Source organism: Adiantum capillus-veneris, chromosome 26, assembly GCF_014529385.1.
Source record: "Adiantum capillus-veneris isolate H3 chromosome 26, ASM1452938v2, whole genome shotgun sequence".
Taxonomy (NCBI): Eukaryota; Viridiplantae; Streptophyta; class Polypodiopsida; order Polypodiales; family Pteridaceae; genus Adiantum; species Adiantum capillus-veneris.
The window spans coordinates 40,878,942-40,894,292 of NC_140956.1; the positions used below are offsets into that span (position 1 = coordinate 40,878,942).

General features: G+C 42.8%; 1 protein-coding gene across 2 annotated transcripts; it reads left to right on the plus strand.

The window, feature by feature from the left end:
- Window positions 1-218: 218 nt before the first annotated feature.
- LOC147423313 (F-box protein At-B-like) lies at window positions 219-10,116 on the plus strand. Of its 2 annotated transcripts, XM_086502091.1 has the most exons (4): window positions 219-474; window positions 7,717-7,928; window positions 8,066-8,165; window positions 8,251-10,116. In XM_086502091.1, the coding sequence occupies exons 1-4, from the start codon at window positions 322-324 to the stop codon at window positions 9,691-9,693; spliced, it is 1,908 nt and encodes a 635-aa protein (XP_086358217.1). In that variant the 5' UTR covers window positions 219-321; the 3' UTR covers window positions 9,694-10,116. The 2 variants fall into 2 exon arrangements, with proteins under 2 accessions (XP_086358217.1, XP_086358218.1); XM_086502092.1 differs by lacking the exons at window positions 7,717-7,928; window positions 8,066-8,165.
- The last annotated feature ends 5,235 nt before the right edge of the window (window positions 10,117-15,351 follow it).

Below are 15,351 nucleotides of genomic sequence, written 5' to 3' on the forward strand. Positions count from 1 at the left end.
TCACATTGTGATTGTAACAAGATCACACTATGATCACGTCACAAGAGAATCACATTGTAATCACAACCATGTCCATTCGCGATCCAATGACGTACATGAGCGCCGCCCACACCTTTTGACAAGGACCATTGATTCACCCTCTAAATTATTCGTGAGGCAAATAGTCAAGGTGGCCCCAATAAGTAATCATTTAAACGTTTAAACTATTGTTCCCAGACTATTGTTCCCAGTATGTGACCTCAGACTTCAACAATGTACTGCGTTAGACTGTAGTACAGAGCAGAGCGGGGAGAGAGAGGGAGGGAGAGTGAGTGCGCAGGCATGGGCAACCTGGAACAACTTCCCGAAGCTATGCTACTCACGATTTCCGGTAGGCTTGACCTGCGTTCTCTCTGCTCCTTGCAGTCCGCCTGCCGTGCTATCCACGCCAGTCTCTCTCCCCTCCTGCTCCAGCTTCCCGCGCTTCATCTTCTGGTAAGCTCCATTGCTGTTCGTAATTTCCATATTTTAGTTAAGTTGGCATTTCCTCTGTGTGAGAGAGAGAGAGAGAGAGAGAGAGAGAGAGGGAGAGTCGCTGCAATTCTGTAAGTTGAAGGTGCACGAGCAGATCATATCAGCCCAATCATGCAGCATCTGCGTAAAATCTGTCGCTTGAAGTTGACCTAATGGGAGGAGAGAGGTTGCACGGTTCAAGTTTCTTTACCTTGATTGTGTAATACCGTTGTGAGAATGCTGGCTCCAGGATTTTGTTAAAGTTAGAGTATCTAAAGTGAATAGCCCAATGTTATCCCAATATTTATTTTGGCTTTAGGTATTTATTTTACTTATTTGCAATTTGCTGAGGGGAGTACTTAAGGCCTCCAAGGCTAGTATATAAGCAACACCCAAGCCCCTATTGTAAATCATTAGCCTCTCTCTCTCTCTCTCTCTCTCTCTCTCTCTCTCTCTCTCTCTCGTGTATTGTCCCCATCGCTCTACACTTTCACATTGTCGACTTTGACATGGTATCAAAAGCACGTCACGGTGGAGAAGAGGAATCGAAGAGTTGTGATCTCCTGCGGTCGGCATTTTTGGAGGCATGGGGATTTGCGACGGTCTTAGAACGCTACTGCAACGAAGGGCCAAGCTTCACTTTGCATTCTGAAACGTAGTGGACATCGGCAAGCGGTGGCAATCTGATTGTGAGCGTTTTAAAATGCGAGTTCTATGGAGGGCGATGACATCGGTGGTTTTGGCCAATTGGAGAAGAGCGTTCTAAACGCTGGTCTGCTGCAGACAAAAGACGTCCCCTTGGACCAATGTTTTGGAACGCTAGGCTCCTTAGAGAGAGTTTGTAAGTTCCCTTTTTTGTGCCAAGTCTTGGAGGCTTGCTCCCACGGTGTCGCTATTGGCAAAGTGCGAGCAGGGCACCAGTGCAAGAAAGAGTGGTGGCTGGGATGTGGGAGAAACAACAGCAGGAGTGGCTTTATGCGGGCCTCGTCTCTCAGACTGGTAGCCTAGTCCGTCTAGTTGAGTAGGGAGTTCTTGGCCATGCGCTTTTCCTCATGTATGCAGAGATCGTGTGTAGCGTGCTGTTCCGTAGCAGGCGCCATGTCACAAACTGTTGACGTGTCAAGCCACTGAAGAACGGAGCCAACTTGCACATCCCGGCCGAGGGGCCGAAGCCCTAGAAGCAGAAGAAGAAGTTGAAGTTCTCACCAATTTACAGATCCTCGTTGAGTGGGTCTATTTTTAAAGAAGTTCTCGCAAACTTATGGGACCCCGTCTGATGGGGCCCAAGTGACCTAGAGAGAATAATTAAAGCAGGACCCACACACACATTGAAGGACTTGTGTATTCAGCTGATGACATGGCAGTAGGTTGTACGGATGCTCGGATCTTGCGCTGACTTGCTGACGTGGCAGCCTATACGGATTTCCGCGTTTCACGTTGACCGTGTTGACGTGGTAGCTTGTACGTATTTTCGTGGTTTACGTTGATTGATTTTTAGCACTAGCTTTTGGACTAGTTGCTTTTGACTCCGCAGCGTAACTGCGAAACGCGTTTCAGACTTGCTGAAACGCGAAACGGGTGAAACGGTCGAAACGTTTCACCTGCAAGGTGAAACGCATGGAGTGAAACGCCTGAATTAAAAAATTTCCTTTAGAGAATTTGGCCATTGAATAGTTATTTATTTATTATGTATATGCTATTTCAAGGTTAACATAGCATGTGTCTCTACTCACTGCACTGTGAACACCTATTTTGTCAATACATAACTCTATATATACACAAAATTGGCGTTTCAGTCAGACATTTCAGTGAGGCCTTAGCCTAGAGTGAAACGTTTCGGGGTGAAATGCCACGTTTCGCGTTTGAAACGTTTCACGGTTACGCTGCTTTTGAGTTTGAAGCTTTTCACTATAACTGCTTTTTAGGCCAAGGGCCTTTAAATATAAGACTAGGGTTCATTCTCTGGGACGCTTTAGTGTAAAGGTGCAGGGATTGGAGTATCGGCATTGCACTCAGTTGAAGTAATGTAAAGAAATACCGAAAGGGGCGCCAAGGTTTGGAGCCAATACTCTCTGGAGTGGAATTCCGCCACTCTGTGTCGCATGTGCTCTCTCTCTCTCTCTCTCTCTCTCTCTCTCTCTCTCTCTCTCTTTCAGTTTCAGTTGTTATTGAAGTGCTAAAAGTTTGTTCAGTCTGTTCTTTTCTATTGGCGTGGTGCCCGTCTCGTGACAGTGGTATCAGAGCATCAGGCGTGTGCTTTTCTGAAAGCATACTGGTCCTACAAAAGAGCAGACGGAGCAAACCGGCGCTTCCAAAGTCTATTGGAATCTCATTTGAAGTATCTTCGGTCCTCGACCCCGGACTTATTAGCTACTCCCACCCTTACTTCATCGCGCATCGGGCACGCTCCCGACTTCACCGCTCATGTCTTACAGGGCATAAGCCAAAAAGATCACTTGCAAGAGAAGGATCCAAGATTTGTTTCGAGTCACTGTTTTTCTCAGAGGCAGCGCCATACAGAGGTTGATGACTATAGCTACCAAGCCTATAAGGTGCAGCGGAAGTGAATGTTGAACTTTGCTCAAGATGAGTGCTCCGAACTGTGCTCAAGGGTTCCTTTTACTTATGGAAGGGGGAGCCTTCCGTTCCTTTAGTGAGAGAGATGATCACAAACAAAGTGAATGACACTGTGAATGAAGGTGTTGAGAGTGAGAGAGAGAAAAGAATACGACACCAAACGGTTCACAAACCCTCCTCCAAGGGCCTCCCTCTCTATTGGCGAGAGAGGTCTATGCTATTGATTGCACAAATCTGGTACAGTGGTCTAGATGCAATGGACTTGCCGATGATGTCGACGACAATGATGACGACGACGAGACGGGCTGAAAACTGAAAACGTTAGGGGTTGAAATCTGCAAATCTGCTAACTCTTGAATTCTGACACTGTGTCGGCGAGGACGGCGATGGCGACGACACGTCTACGATGCGCTGAAATTGAAACTGAAATTGCTGGCTGATTTGACCGTGCGTGAGGATCTGTTGGGGGTAGGTGAGATCTGCGAGGCTAGGGGCGGGATCTGCTGTGTTTAAGTGCTGAAAACTGCAAAAGCTGATGCTAGGGCTGATCTGTCACTAGGAAACTGCAAAATGCTGATGCTATCTGCAAGTTGCAAAAACGCTAGGCTTGATCAAGAATCTGCAAAACGCTAGGGCTGATCTGGTACTGCTGAAAACGCTAGGCTGAAACTGTAGTCAAAAACGCTGGTCTTGATCTGCTGTTGGCTGGAAAGGCTAGGCCTCTTGCCGGTCTTGTTGAGAAGGTGCACTGTAAGTTGGTGGACTTCTGTTGCCTCTTCTGCCAGAAAATGCTAGCGCTAGGTTTCTATTATAGAACTTAACAAATTTGCCCTACCCAGTTTCCCAACAAAGTCACTTATTAAATAATAAATGAAAAATGGATAAATAGGGAAAATGGGTTCTGTGCACTGTAAAATGCTCATGATGGGTATTGATTGTCATGCTGATGATCATGCTATGTGCAACCAGAGGATATGCAACTACTCTAAGTGCCTGGACATGCACGGCCTGCGCACAGGCTTACAAAGGTGCCAGAACACTTCCTAAGCTGACCTGAACCCTAGACCTAAAGTAGCTTGTCCACATGCACATAGGGTTAAATGTGCACGTGACATCCTCTCCTTTTCAAAGTGAGGTACTGGTACCGAGCTGCATGGATTCCTTGTAGTCTGCCAACAACTCTTGGTAATCTTTGAAAAACTCTTCATCGACCCACATTGCCTCATGGGTGCCTCGATCCTTGAACTTCAAAAAGTACTGTTTGGCTTGCTTCTTTAAGCCATGGCGAAACCAATGCACCAACACTTGCTCCGGCTTCATGACTTCAACTTCATCGATGATCTTTGGCTCTTCTTCTTCGGAAATGTCCTTCGGAGGTGTTCCTTGAAACACTTTCAACCAAGAAACATGGAAAACGTTGTGCATTGACCATGAGTTAGGCAATTGCAATTTCATCGAAACCTCATTGATCATTTAATGACAAGAAATGGACCATATATTCTGAAAGACAACTTAGGACATTTCTTTTCAACTTGCTTAAGACGTTGCTTCATGATTCTTAAATAAACCCAATCCCCTTTCTTGATAGAAACATCTTGACGATGCTTTGTATCCTGTCGTAAGACTCTTGAGCCTTGCTTAGCCGAAGCTTCACATTCTCAGAAATCTCATCCAACGACTGACTTTCAGCCTTGGCATCAGACATTTGACTGACCGAGCGAGTCAAAAGTGATTGGAACCGGCCAAAAGCTGCCTCATACGTGGTTCTACCAATGGCAGAAGAATACGTCATTCAAAATAGCCTGAACCAATGGGAGATAGAGCTCCCAATGAGACTGCTAATCGTGCACATATGACTTCAAAACATCAAAAGCCAACTGATTATAAATTTTTGTTTGACCATCTGACTGTGGATGAAAAGCCGATGAAAAATTCAACTTAGTGTCAAAATTTTCAAAGAGTGCGTGCCAAAAATTGGACGTGAACTTTACATCCCTATCTGAAACAATCGACTTTGGCAAACCACAAAGGGGGTACCAATGCTTAATGAACTACCGTGCTACATCTTGTGCGGTGATTGTGGCCTTACAAGGAATCAACATGCAAAACTTGCTGAAACGGTCAACAATTGTCAAACATTGAGTGTTCCTTGAATGCAAACAAGGTGGAAGGTTAGTCACAAAATCCATGGAAATATCCTGAAATGGTCCATCGGGAATAGGCAGCGGAAGCAAGAGGCCTTGCTGCTTACCATGAGGAGCTTTTACCTTTTGACAAATAGTGCACTATGTGAAATAACGGAACACATCCTTTCGCATGTTAGGCCAATAAAAGAATCTTTCTATTTTTTCTAGAGTGGTGTTCATTCCCCTGTGCCCACGAGTGAGAGTCATGTGCATCGTGTAATACGGTTGTCTTGAGAGAGGGCAACACACATAGACGGTGACGAAAATACAACAAACCTTCACGAATGAGATAGTTGCTAGGCCCTTGGGAAGCAAGAGCCTGCAACCATTGCTTACCAAACTCGGAATCTGCATACTTGTTCTTCATGCTGTCGAAAGACACACCCTGAAGAGAAACTGTGGATCTTGACTTAAGAGCCTTGATCTGTCCTTTGCGACTTAAAGCATCTGCAACAGGGTTAGCTTTTCCAGGCACATACTCAATCAAACCTCCAAATTGCTCAAAAAATTGTGACCACTGTCACAAACTGTTGACGTGTCAAAGCCCTAAAGAATGGAGCCAAATTGCAGATCCCAGCCGAGAGGCCTAAACTGTAAGAAGAACAAGTAGCAGAAGGAGTCCTATCAACTTATGCGGACCCCGTCCGATGGGGCCTCAGTGACATAAAGGGATTAAAATAAAGTAGGACTCACTCACACACAAAAACTGTTGACGTGGCAGCTATACGGACACTCCGCATTTTGCGTTGACTGATGACGTGGCAGTTGTACGGAATTCCGCAAAATGTGATGGCAGATTTTTGGCATTGCTTTTGGACCAGAAGCTTTTGAGTTTTGAAGGCTTTTCATGTAAACTGCTTTTGGGGCCTAGGGCCTTTAAATATGTGCTAAGGGCTCATTCTTTGGCATGCTTCCTAGAGAAGGTGCAAAGCGTGGAGTTCCGGCTTGTACTGTGTTGATGCAATATAAAGAAATACCGAAAGGGGCGCCAAGGTTTGGGGTCAATACTCTCTGGGGTGGAATTCCGCTACTCCGTGTCGCGTGTTCTCTCTCTCTCTCTCTCTCTCTCTCTCTCTCTCTCTCTCTCTTAGTTCACTTGTTATTGAAGTGTTAAAAGTCTGTTCAGTTTGTTCTTTTCTATTGGCACGTGGTGCCCGTCTTGTGACAACCACTGTGCTTGGCGATCACTCCAATGTGCACTAGGCATAGACTGGAGCCATTTGAGGGCTTGGTGATCTGTGCGAACTGTGAACTCTCCACCATACAGAAAATGCTTCCAATGCGATAGACAAAAGTTCTTTATCATAAACTGAATAGTTCTTTCCTACACTATTTAGCTTCCGACTAAGGAATGCAACTGGACGGCCATCTGAAGCACAACACCTATGGCAACATTGCTCGCATCCGTCCATACCTCAAAGGGGTCATCCCAAGAGGCAAGGATAAGACACGGCGCTTCTGTGACCGCAACCTTGAGAGCTGCGAAAGCCTCAATGGCTGCTTCGGGCAAATCCATGCGTTGTCGGCGAGTCTTTACCCCTTTCAAAACATCTGTCATGGGTGCAGCAATGCATGCAAAATTCTCTATGTGCGAACTATATGCTTGACTTAAACCAAGAAAAGAACGTACATCATATGCAGTTTTGGGCAAATCCCAATTACGTACTTGTTTAACCTTCACGGGGTCTAACTTGACGCCTTCCACGGCTCCTCTCAATCCAAAAGGCATGACCACATACTCCCATTCCCCTCACTCTGTGTGAAAAGCGGTCTTGTAGATGTCGCCTTTGAATACCCTTACCTGATGGTATCCACTTTTGAATACCCTTACCTGATGGTATCCACTTTTGAGATCGACCTTACTATCTGCTAGTCCTCGTGTGTGTGTGTGTGTTTTGAAACTGCTTTCACCAACCCTGGCCCATCAAAGTTAAAAAGTCTATGAGGCTTACAACTTCTTTTTTTTAAAATGTAACTCTTAAGGGGAAATCAGCACACATCCCCCACCACCCCCCACCCCCCTTCCCCCCCAAAAAAAAAGAAAAAAGAAAACAAACACACATAATTCAAGAGAAAGACAATCAAGGTTGGAGAGAAAATCATCACTCCCTAGACAGAGTGGAGAGAACCTAGAGAGAGTATTTGCGTGACTTGAAAGGATTCTAGCCTTGATTAAGAGGCTCACATGGACCACCTTCCTCTAGACAGAATATCTGTGACTGCCCAAACGGGTGCAATGATGATGCACAAAAGCTAACCCTAAACCTGTCATAAAAACAGGTGTAATGTTCTGTTTTGAGGCCATTGTTGGCCGCAAATCGATGGCCCCCATGAAATTTTGTAGCACAGTTACACTCGCTCGTTTTTGTTAGATGGGGGACATCTTGTTTTCTGAGGTTCTTGTATGCTGGTTTTCCCTTATGTAAAAATTAGGGCTCATGTTTCGCCTTGTTTCTGGCAGGATACCGCTGTACCTGCAAATGCATTGAAAAGGTATCTAGAAAGCAACACCACAATACTTGACCTTACACTCAACTGTGCAAGGTTGAAGGAGGAAGATGCAGCATTATTATTGAAGTCCCATCTTCAAAGGCTTCATCTCAAGAATTGTTTTCAGCTCTCACAACATCCACATTTTTGTTTTGACATTGGGTGGCATTGTACCAATCTAAGGTCTGTTGGAATTGGCAATACAATGCAGTTGATAGTGCCACTGATTAAGATTACGCTTTTAAGTTTTTTTCCCAAAAGGTTTATTACACAGCTTTCCCAGAGTTCTGAAGCTTTTTGTTTGTCATCTTTATGCCAAGATACCTTTCCCTGGATCTGTACTGGCCCAATGATTGGGAAATGTTGACGGGTTATCTGCTGGATTTGAGAAAAATGCTGAGTTTTTTAAACTGCCTTGAGGTATAAGTCTTAGAGGCACTGTTCAAAGTTTGAAGAAATTTTACCCAAGTTGACTGTGTTGATATGATGGTGCACTGTTTTGCAGTCTCTTTCACTGCAAGGGCAAGGCAGAGAGTTCGATGCACAGGTTTTTGGAATGCTGCCCGAAGTGCTTGGTCCTTCAATAAAGTCTTTGAGAATTATTCACATGGAAGAGATTGATGCAAGAGGACTTCCAAATATTAGGTGGACTACAGAGGCTGACCGGTTGATGGCAGGTGTTCATGTCGTCGAATGTCGTAATTTGCAAAAGCTGTCTCTTGTGCTAAGCACAATAACTGACACCCTTATGTCAATTTTGACAAGCAATTTGGTTTGTCTTACTGAGTTGGACCTTCAAGATGACCCTACATCATTGCCACGAGCAGACCTCGATTTATCAAATTGGGGTGTCCAGCAGGTTGCTAATTGCCGGAACTTAAAAGGATTATCACTCATTCGCGGCAAGCTGCATATCTGGAGTCGAGGTCAGTCCTCATCCTTCAGAAGGGTCAATGACTTGGGGTTTCTAATGATGGCCGAGAGTTGTAAGAGTCTGGAAAGGATAAAGCTTGGGAGGTTTACACAGGTGACAGACACTGGGCTGAACAGTATTTTGGAGAAGTGTTCCAAGTTACGCATGTTTGAGTTGATTGGCATGAAGCAGACCTCAGACTTGACATTCCACGACATGTCAGCGACCTCCGCTTCTTTAATTGTGGTGAGTCTTCCAGCGGCAAATCAGATCACCAGTGATGCAGCAGCCCAACTTGCTTGCTGCAGTCAACTCAAATTTCTCAATCTGGCATTCTGTCGGAGTGTAGGAGATCGTGGCTTAAAGGCCATTTCTTACCTTACCAGATTGTCTGTTCTAGATCTCAGTGGGGCAGATGTAACGGACTTTGGCCTCTTCAGCTTGTCAAAGAGCAACAGTCCATTGGTATCCCTATCGCTACGCAGCTGTAAGAGATTGACACATACTGGGATAGTTGCGTTGGCACAGGGTGGTCTTCCAGCTACTCTACAAGCTCTGGATCTTTCTAATCTTCCAACTGTTACGGATCATACCGTGGTGGCCATCATTGATAGTGGCATGCAGATTGTTGACCTTCGCCTCCGCGACTGCTATTCTGTCACGGATGCTTGTATGGCTGCATTGGCATCCATGAAGTACAGAGGAAATTATCATGGGGGTTCTCTTAGAGTGCTAGATATCGCAAATAATATAGGCATGACTCCTAACGTATTGACTTGGTTTCAGAGGCCGTATTTTCCAAGGCTTCAGTGGTTAGGACTAGGAAAACATTTGAAGTTTGAGCCTATGGCAGCACACTTGGTTGAAGAAAGGGCCGCAGTGGAGTTTTCATTTGCTACAACAATGGATGTTGAGTTTGGTTACGATGTGCTAAGCTCCAGGCACAGAGAACATTGGGATGTTCCCTTGAACGAACAGGGTGGCTCAGGAGTTCCGCTTTTTGATAACTGTGAATTGTGTGCCTTACACTGTTAAGTGAAATGTCTTCCAGTGACACTAGGTGGTAAAGATCACGTACTGTGATGTCGCTGGCCGTGATGTCTTCCAGCGACTCTATGCTGTAAAGATCACATACTGTGATGTCTTCCCCCTTTGGGGCTGCTACATGGGACTGCACTACACAATTGATTGTTGCAAGCATGTTATAGCTCATTAAACAACATAGCCTCAACATTGCTAGTCCATTGGCGTCTGCTTTTGATACAAAAAACACACTCTCTTTTGTAACACTCCTGAATGGTCTCTGTGCTTGGCATATGATCGGGTTGCCTCCACTTGCCTCTAATTACTTCCAGATTTGTGAGGTACATGGAGGGCCCAGAAGCAAAGACTTCTGGGTTTGTTCTGTAGGCCGGGGCTCTTGATGGACGTCTGTGATGGATATGATGTTCTACTTTTTATGCTTATTTTCACACTACTTTACACCTTGTGTAACTGTATAATAGCAAGGCAGGTACTCTTCTTGTTTTAACCAAATATTTTTTGGTATGAATTTCATTCCAATACAGCTGGGACTTTGTGTTGTCTCGGCTTCTCTGAACCCATGCCTGCTGGAAGCCCTGAAAGCTCAGGTTAGGGTTGAATTCTAAGGTGCTGTCAAGATTGGACGAGTAGACGCTGTCCTCAAGGATGCCTTTGAGATCAGACGAGGTGCAAGGTGGAGAATCAGGGTTGCTTTTTGTTGGGCATTTTCACCTATTTTGAGTATTTTGCCCATTTTTTTATAGGGAACACTGTGATCTACCCTTAAAAAAATAAGCTAAATGTTTCCAAAAATATGTGATATCTTTAAAATGTGAAGGGCAAGGGTGCTTGTCAATAGTTGGAGGTGTATGTAGTGTTCCGTATGTGTTTGCTAATCTAGGACATAGTACTGAGTGGTATGGGCTTTTGATAAAATTTTTAGTATAGTGAGGACATAAAATAGCCAGTACTCAAAATTTTGATAAACGTCAAATGAAAGATAAAAATAGTTTTAGTTAGATTAAACTTCTAAAAGATGCTCAAAATGCAAGAAGCTACTATAGTGTAAGGGTCTCGAGACCGAAGATTGCCAAAGGTGAACCATCCTCACCTCACCTCGTAGAATCCTAAAAGGATTGAACAGGACCTCTAGGTTTTACAGCATCTCCTGGAGCATGTGGCAACAGGGATGAGAGGCCTATCCCCTTCCAAGTCTGAGTGCAAGCTTGGAATGCTTCTATATATACTACAAAATGTATCAAAAGCTCGCACCACTCAGTACTACATCCTAGATTAGAGAACACATCTCTTGCAACACATCCCTTTGTAAGTACGTCATTTTCAATGCAAAAAGATGTAACCGTCACGTCTCTCCGTTGATGTACCAAGGAGTGACAAATGTACAAAAGTATCCTATTATAGGGAACCCAATTGAATTGGACTAGATGAGATTCAACCATACAAAATCTGGGACTTGTCCAAGACCTACTCAAGAGAGAGTAACCTCATAAGGATGGGGTTAGCCACAAAGAAATGCAGACATAAGCCTATGAGATGACCCTCCAAACAATCTCATGGACTTGTGTCTCCATTTAGGGTGCGAACCCTAATCCCTCCATGAGATGATCCTCCAACTCAAATCAGATGACCCTACTACTAGCCTCAAATCTTAGCCCCAAGCGTGCACTTGAGTATTTGATGTTTTTTTGGAGTTTGAATTTCTCCATCCCTCTATCACTAAAGGAAGATACGTCTCATGTAGGGTAAAGGGGCCATTAAAAAGCCACCACCCTGAAGGAGGGCTGGCGTGCACTAGCTTTTTGTGCAGTTTTGCGCCAGCCATACGACACAAGTGGGCTGGTCATGGAGTGGTTAATGCGGCCAAAATAAACTCTTCGCCGTCGGATTCCAGGTTCGGACCCTGTTGGCGTAATGGCTCTAATTACTCCCTGTTTCTTACAAGCACCACATTTTGTTACACACAAAAAATTGTGTCGTCGTCGTTCGTCGTCTGTGTAACAATGATCACCCCAAGACTTTTGCTGCCGGTACAGAAAAGATTGATCATCATTTTGCGCGTGTAAATGCTCAAATCTCTTCTCGCTTTGCTGGCCTTATATTGAGCTTGGCATAACCACAAAACAATCCTCATTCCCTAACACATGCTAATGGGAAAAAACGAAACAACCACAAACAAACAAGAGAAACTCTAATACAAGGTTAACCTTCTTTTTGGAAGCCTTTTTGTCGTTTTGAAAGAGCCAAATTTCAAAGGTTGATATACCTTTTTTTTTTCTTTTTCGGGGTTGTGGTGTTGTTGGGGTGGTTTTTTTTTTGGGGGGGGGGGGGGGGGGGGGGGGGGGGGGGTGGCTTTTGTGTTCCATCACCATTATTGGCCCCTTCACCTTATGTTATCTTCTAAAATTCTTGGCATTTATTGCAATCGTTTGTTGTTTTGGTTATAAACTTTGCTTATGTCAATAATTCTTTGCTAATCTTTATCAAGAGTGGTTATTTGCAAATAGGTGGTTGGTTCTTGGATCAAGATGTCTAGTAAAACAATATTGTCGGAGGGGAAGGAAAAAACCTTTCTCGATCAACCTTTTGGTAACGCAAACACAAACCATCTCTATCATCCCTCCAAAATTTGATGTAGAGTTTCCATAGTTCTACAATCCTCATCCTCTGTGTATGTGTGTGTGTGTGTCCCCCTTATTCTAGAACAAGATAGGGACATGAAAGTTAAGCTCCATAGACATATACTCAATAGAATAGCATAAGAGAGAAGGCCGGAGGATATGCATACTACTCGCCTCAACATCACACTTGTGCACTTGAATATTTGATGTTTTATTAAAAAAGTAATTGTGTAAAAAATATAGACCCCTCTTTTTACAAGTAGTTTACATGAGAAAACTCTTCCACAAGAGCTAATTGGATGGTTCCCATTATTACTTATTGTTGAGTGTCCTTTTGGACTTCTTGAGCTCTAATCTACACAACCATCAAACTATTGAAATAAGATCTAGCGAAACATTATAGAAGACCTCACAAATTCTAGCTAAGGGTTAGGTATTTTGGACCTTTTTTGAGGGGCTTGCTCTAGTTTTTTGTTCAACAATGTTGTCCTTGACGATTTCAATCGGCCATGTCTATTGGGAAAGAGCATCTTTTAGCCCCTTGGTTTGTGTCCTAGACTCCTCACCTACTTTCGAACACATTGTTCGTATGCGTACCTCTACTGATGGTAAGTTTTTGCAGTGTTTGCTTATGGTTCTCTCCTACTATCCTAAATGTATTTTATTAAATTTTGAGAAGAAATTGGGGTGCCTATTATAGTAGATGTCAACAAATTTAGTAGCTTTTTCATAAGTTCTTGATTGAGTTTTATGGATGGCATTAGATCCAATTTCCTTAATTTTATGTTGAATCTAAGATGCTTCAAATTTTCTTGTATGCTAGGCTTACCTTCTCTTCTCAACTTTGGTTGTGTTCCTTTAGTCAGGCCCATTAGGATTCTTTTAATTGAAAGTCTCATGTTGAGTTCTGCATCTTGGATTTGTCGGTCTAAGTTCACTCTTTCCGAGGATCTTGGTGGATTCGGTCTCTTTGATCTTTAGTGTCATGCTTTGTTCTTAGGTAGCTATGCATTCCAATAATTTGGACCCTTTTGTGGTTCTTTTATGATCTTCAATTCTCTCTTCATGTCAAGGGAAACTTTTGACAAGCTTTCTATCCCAAGTGTACGTTCTTCTTCTCCAGCATCTTATCTTTGTGTGAGAGACTATGGAGGATTAATTAGACTAGTACTCATGATTAAGAGATTATTTAATTGACATAGTAATGTAGAAACAATATAACACTAGCTTTGCATTAAGATGAAAGTGGGTTTAAGCAAACTCCTTATGTTGGAGAGAGATGTTATCTAGGGATAATGCAGAGTGATACATCTAGCGATAACCAAGAGAGGGATCGTATCCGAAGCCCATATACCCAACACTTTGCCCCCTTTTTTAAATGGCCTTTTCAAGAATAAACTTAGGTTGTTTTGGTTTCTCTTTCTTGAGATGGTTGTCAATTTCTTGGTAGCAATGGCTCCACCATCCTTTATGGTGAGCATCCGTTTGCCTCCTTTTGTTCCTTTTATTTGGTATGCCAATTTATGTTTATATCAAAGTCCTGTTGGAGGGATTTAGTATTGGATAGAGAATTTTTGAATAGTTTTCATGTCATGTATGCCATTTAGCACTAGTTTGGTTTCATAATTAGACATTTGGGTGTCTTTTTGAAGTTCTTTTTAAAGCTTTATTGTAGGAAAGACATGAAAATCTTTGCTAGGGGTTATTTTTTGTAGTATGTCCCATAAGTGTAATTCTTAGCAAAAAAATACTATGGAGCTACTTTGCAATCCATAAGACCATACAACAAATCTAGAATTGAATCCATATCACCAAATGGATACATATCTCTCCGTATATTTCCAATAAACACAAGGAAAAACTATATATTGTATTGTTTTACATGAATATTTGTTTTGTGTATGTACGTGGATAGCACACAAGTTTTTAGCAACATTTATTACATCTGCAATTAAGTCCAACGTTTTTCTCCTACCACATGGCATAATAATGTCATCATGATATTTTTGTGTCTGAGTACCAAACTAGTGTTGATTAAACACATCTTTTTGTACAATATAGATTGAATTTGGTTTGAAGTGGTTGTGATTTTGATGATCTTGATGCTAACTTACTTTTTCCCAAATGGAGATGCCCTTCAGCTATGCGTTTATTTAGTCCCCATATTCACAAGTTGTTTCTCTCTTTGGCCACAAATTCTTCTTGGTTTTGTGAGCTTTAACGTCTCACTAGGCGCATGATTCTAGTCTAAAGTGTGCATGGACATCATTTCCTCATGGTTGGCGTCTTCTCGAGGAGGTCATTATATAGAGATCTTGTATAGCAAGTGTGATCAAAAGGGTATTCATAAAACCCCATATTCTACATTTTTTGATGTATATGGAGACCCTATATGTACCATTTCTCTTTTAAAAAAAGACCCCTTATGTACCAAAAATCTCAATTTTTCAATTTAAAGTACCCTTATGTATGCATATTTTTTGTAAGCTCATAAGAAAAATTAACCCCTTGTGTGGAATTCACATGCTATTGTACATATTTTTGAGTCTGACCAACCCCCCTCTCCCCACCCCACGCGCGGGACGCGCCTGCCCCGCCCCAAAGGTGCCTGTATCAACTAGAAAGTGTTGCTTTTGAAATTTCTTTGGTTGTCTTGTTCAACTGCAGACTCTCTTCATGCTATATCAAACTTTAGTAGTTCTTTGAAAATAATTGATGGTTGCCTTTTTGTTTTTGTTACAACTAGTTTGGGTGGTAAGAATGGCATTCAGTGGTGTTGGATGCCCATTGTTCTATTCAATCGGATTGCCAATTGAATAGAACATTATATTGACGAGATTGCTTTTCTCTTACAAGAGGGTTTTTGTGCCTACTTGCTTTAACTTTACAAATGCTGTGGTTCTTTTGGTTACCACTTGTTCGCTTTGAATGTTTTGGTGTTTAGTGAATATTCCTTGACACTTTTCTTGCTCTCTTGCTAGTGGGACTCAATGGATTGACTATGTAACTCCTTTGTTTCCATACAAATATT